Below are 2,389 nucleotides of genomic sequence, written 5' to 3' on the forward strand. Positions count from 1 at the left end.
GCTTGGTATTGAGCAGCTCTGTTTTGCTGCTAAAACCTGGTATGGAGGGTTTTTGGGCATGATGGTTTTTGGTGCAAGTGAAGTGAGCAGAAATGTGGATCTTGGCGACGAGACGACCACAATGATGTGCAAATTTGTGATCCGAGCATCAGATGAATCCATTACCAAGGAGATTGCTTCAGATTTTCAGGGTTGGTTGGATGACCTAACTGATGGTGGTGTTGAGTACATGCCTGAAGATGAAGTAAAGGTGGCTGCTGCTGAAAAGCTAAAGATTTCAATGGAACGGATAGCATTACTAAAGGCGGCAAGACCTCGCTTGAAGTCTCCAAAATTTGATGATGGAAAGAAGAGGAGGAAGACGAAGATGACGAGAACCAAAAGAAAGAAGACATGATTAACGTTGAAAATGGTAAAACTAAGGGGCCAACTACTTTATTTAAGTGGACGGCAGAAGAGGTTGAGCATTGGGCACTTCAAGCAGCTGTAATTCAGGAACGGCATATGCTCTGTAAAGATAGGGATGCCAAAGTAAATTGATTTTGCATACTTTCTTCGCCATTTTTGTTTTGATAATTTGATTTAGGTAGTTGGTTGAGATGAGTTCTAAGTTTGTTTTCTATAATTCTAATTTGTTTCTTTTGTCCCAATTTTGTAATTTTTCTGTATCTTTTTGAAGCACTCTGAGGCTGTAAATTAAGAAGGCCTGACGCCTTATACCATCTTATACCGTCATCCTTTCTCTTCTCTGTTGTGTACTTTCTATTACCATCTTTTAACTTTTGAAAACTTAATAACTATCAATCTGTGTCTGAAAAAAGAATAAACTGTTGTCTGCTTCCTTTGGTGCTAATAGTTGGCAAATATATGGTTTCCTGGAATATGTAGAGGATGGATATCTTAATTGTTTGCTTTTTCCATCGCTATCCCATCTAATCTCATGTGCACTTTGCAAATCTTATGTGGGGTAAACTTGCAGTGCATATATTATGTTTTAGTTTTACCTGTCTTAAAACACTTATACTTTGGAGTGCTTTTTCACAGTTCAACCTTTTTGGTTGACACTTTCGCTAATCTGTCAACTAACTTTTATTTGCAAATAACGTACACACGGTTATCTCTCTCTATATCTAGGATAAATATGGATGAGCTAAATAAAGAATCCATCCGTTTAACTCCTTTTTACCTATTGGTGCTCCGGATCTCTTATTTCTCGACTTAATCGGTTTATACTGTTTGGTGGTGGTGGTGGTGGGTGGGTGGTCGGGGGGGGGGGGGACAGACTTGTCCTAATACAGCCTTACTAGTGTTTATAGAACAACATCATGTCTTGATACAGATGTACATCGGTGTTCTTTCATTTTATCCATTTGCCCTTAATGAAAAGCTTTTATAGCTACACAAATGTCATGATCCCACAAACTTTTTACCCCTTAAGCTTTTAAGATCACAAGTTTCAAAAGTCTTCGTTTTTCTTAAACTCCGTGCCGAGTCAAACTACCTCTTATAATATGAAACTGAGGGAGTATTAGATTTTAAAAGTTACTCAACCTGCTATAGAACACTATTTTTTTTTATTGATGCAGTTTGTTTTGGTTTCTACTACTTTAATTAGGTGATATAGTGATTATGCAACTGATTAGAACAGATGAGTATAATATGGTTGAGCTTGTAGAAAGTGATATAAGGTTGAGTACGCAAGTGTTAGTTATGCGTTGAAAAAAAGAAAAAAAGAAAGAAAGCTATTCGCTCGAGCTTACTGTTTCGGCCGTTCCTTTCATTCTTGAGTGCAAACGTTGAATATTTGTATTCTAGGATTAGTGTTATTAGAATTATAACAAACTGTTGAGTTAGATGGAGATATTTTAATATATTATTACTTTTAAATTCATGGATTAAGGTGTAAAATATTGAGATTGAGCTCTAAGTCAGAAATTAAGAAAAATTATGAAGTGATCCCAGCTAGTATGATTGACGTCGTTTATCAATATTTTTGTATAGATTGAGGTCATTGAAGGCCATTTGGTTGGTTTCTTAGACGTCGCAATGTTGAGAAACTTTACGCTTTGATAGACTTTACGCTTTGATACTTGCTTTTCTAAAACCCGTTTTGAAAGTGTGTTTCTCTGTCTGGTCCATGTGTTGGGACAAGCGTGCGCTTGGCAAAGTCGGTGGTCTTAGAGCCGCAAATTATTATTTTATGAAAATACAAAAAAATATATATATTATTTTATAAGTTGTTTGAAAGTTTGATACGGTTGCGAGCCATGTGTTGAGTTTGATACGGCTATGCGCTATGATGTTGAGTTTGATAGTTTGATTCGGCTATGAGCCATGGTGTTGAGTTTGATACGGTTGTGCGCCATGGTGTTGAGTTTGATACGGCTGT

At 36.8% G+C, this 2,389-nt stretch overlaps 1 protein-coding gene across 1 annotated transcript in view; it reads left to right on the forward strand.

Moving 5' to 3' along the window:
- Positions 1–723, forward strand: part of LOC109209920 (protein TPLATE-like) — a 10,196-nt gene extending 9,473 nt beyond the window's left edge. The window contains exon 2 of the mRNA XM_019373287.1: positions 6–723. Within this exon, the coding sequence (XP_019228832.1) occupies positions 6–397 (392 nt within the window). The 3' untranslated portion in view covers positions 398–723. The remainder of the gene's footprint in view (positions 1–5) is intronic.
- The last annotated feature ends 1,666 nt before the right edge of the window (positions 724–2,389 follow it).

This window comes from Nicotiana attenuata, unplaced genomic scaffold (assembly GCF_001879085.1).
Source record: "Nicotiana attenuata strain UT unplaced genomic scaffold, NIATTr2, whole genome shotgun sequence".
NCBI classification, from domain to species: domain Eukaryota; kingdom Viridiplantae; phylum Streptophyta; class Magnoliopsida; order Solanales; family Solanaceae; genus Nicotiana; species Nicotiana attenuata.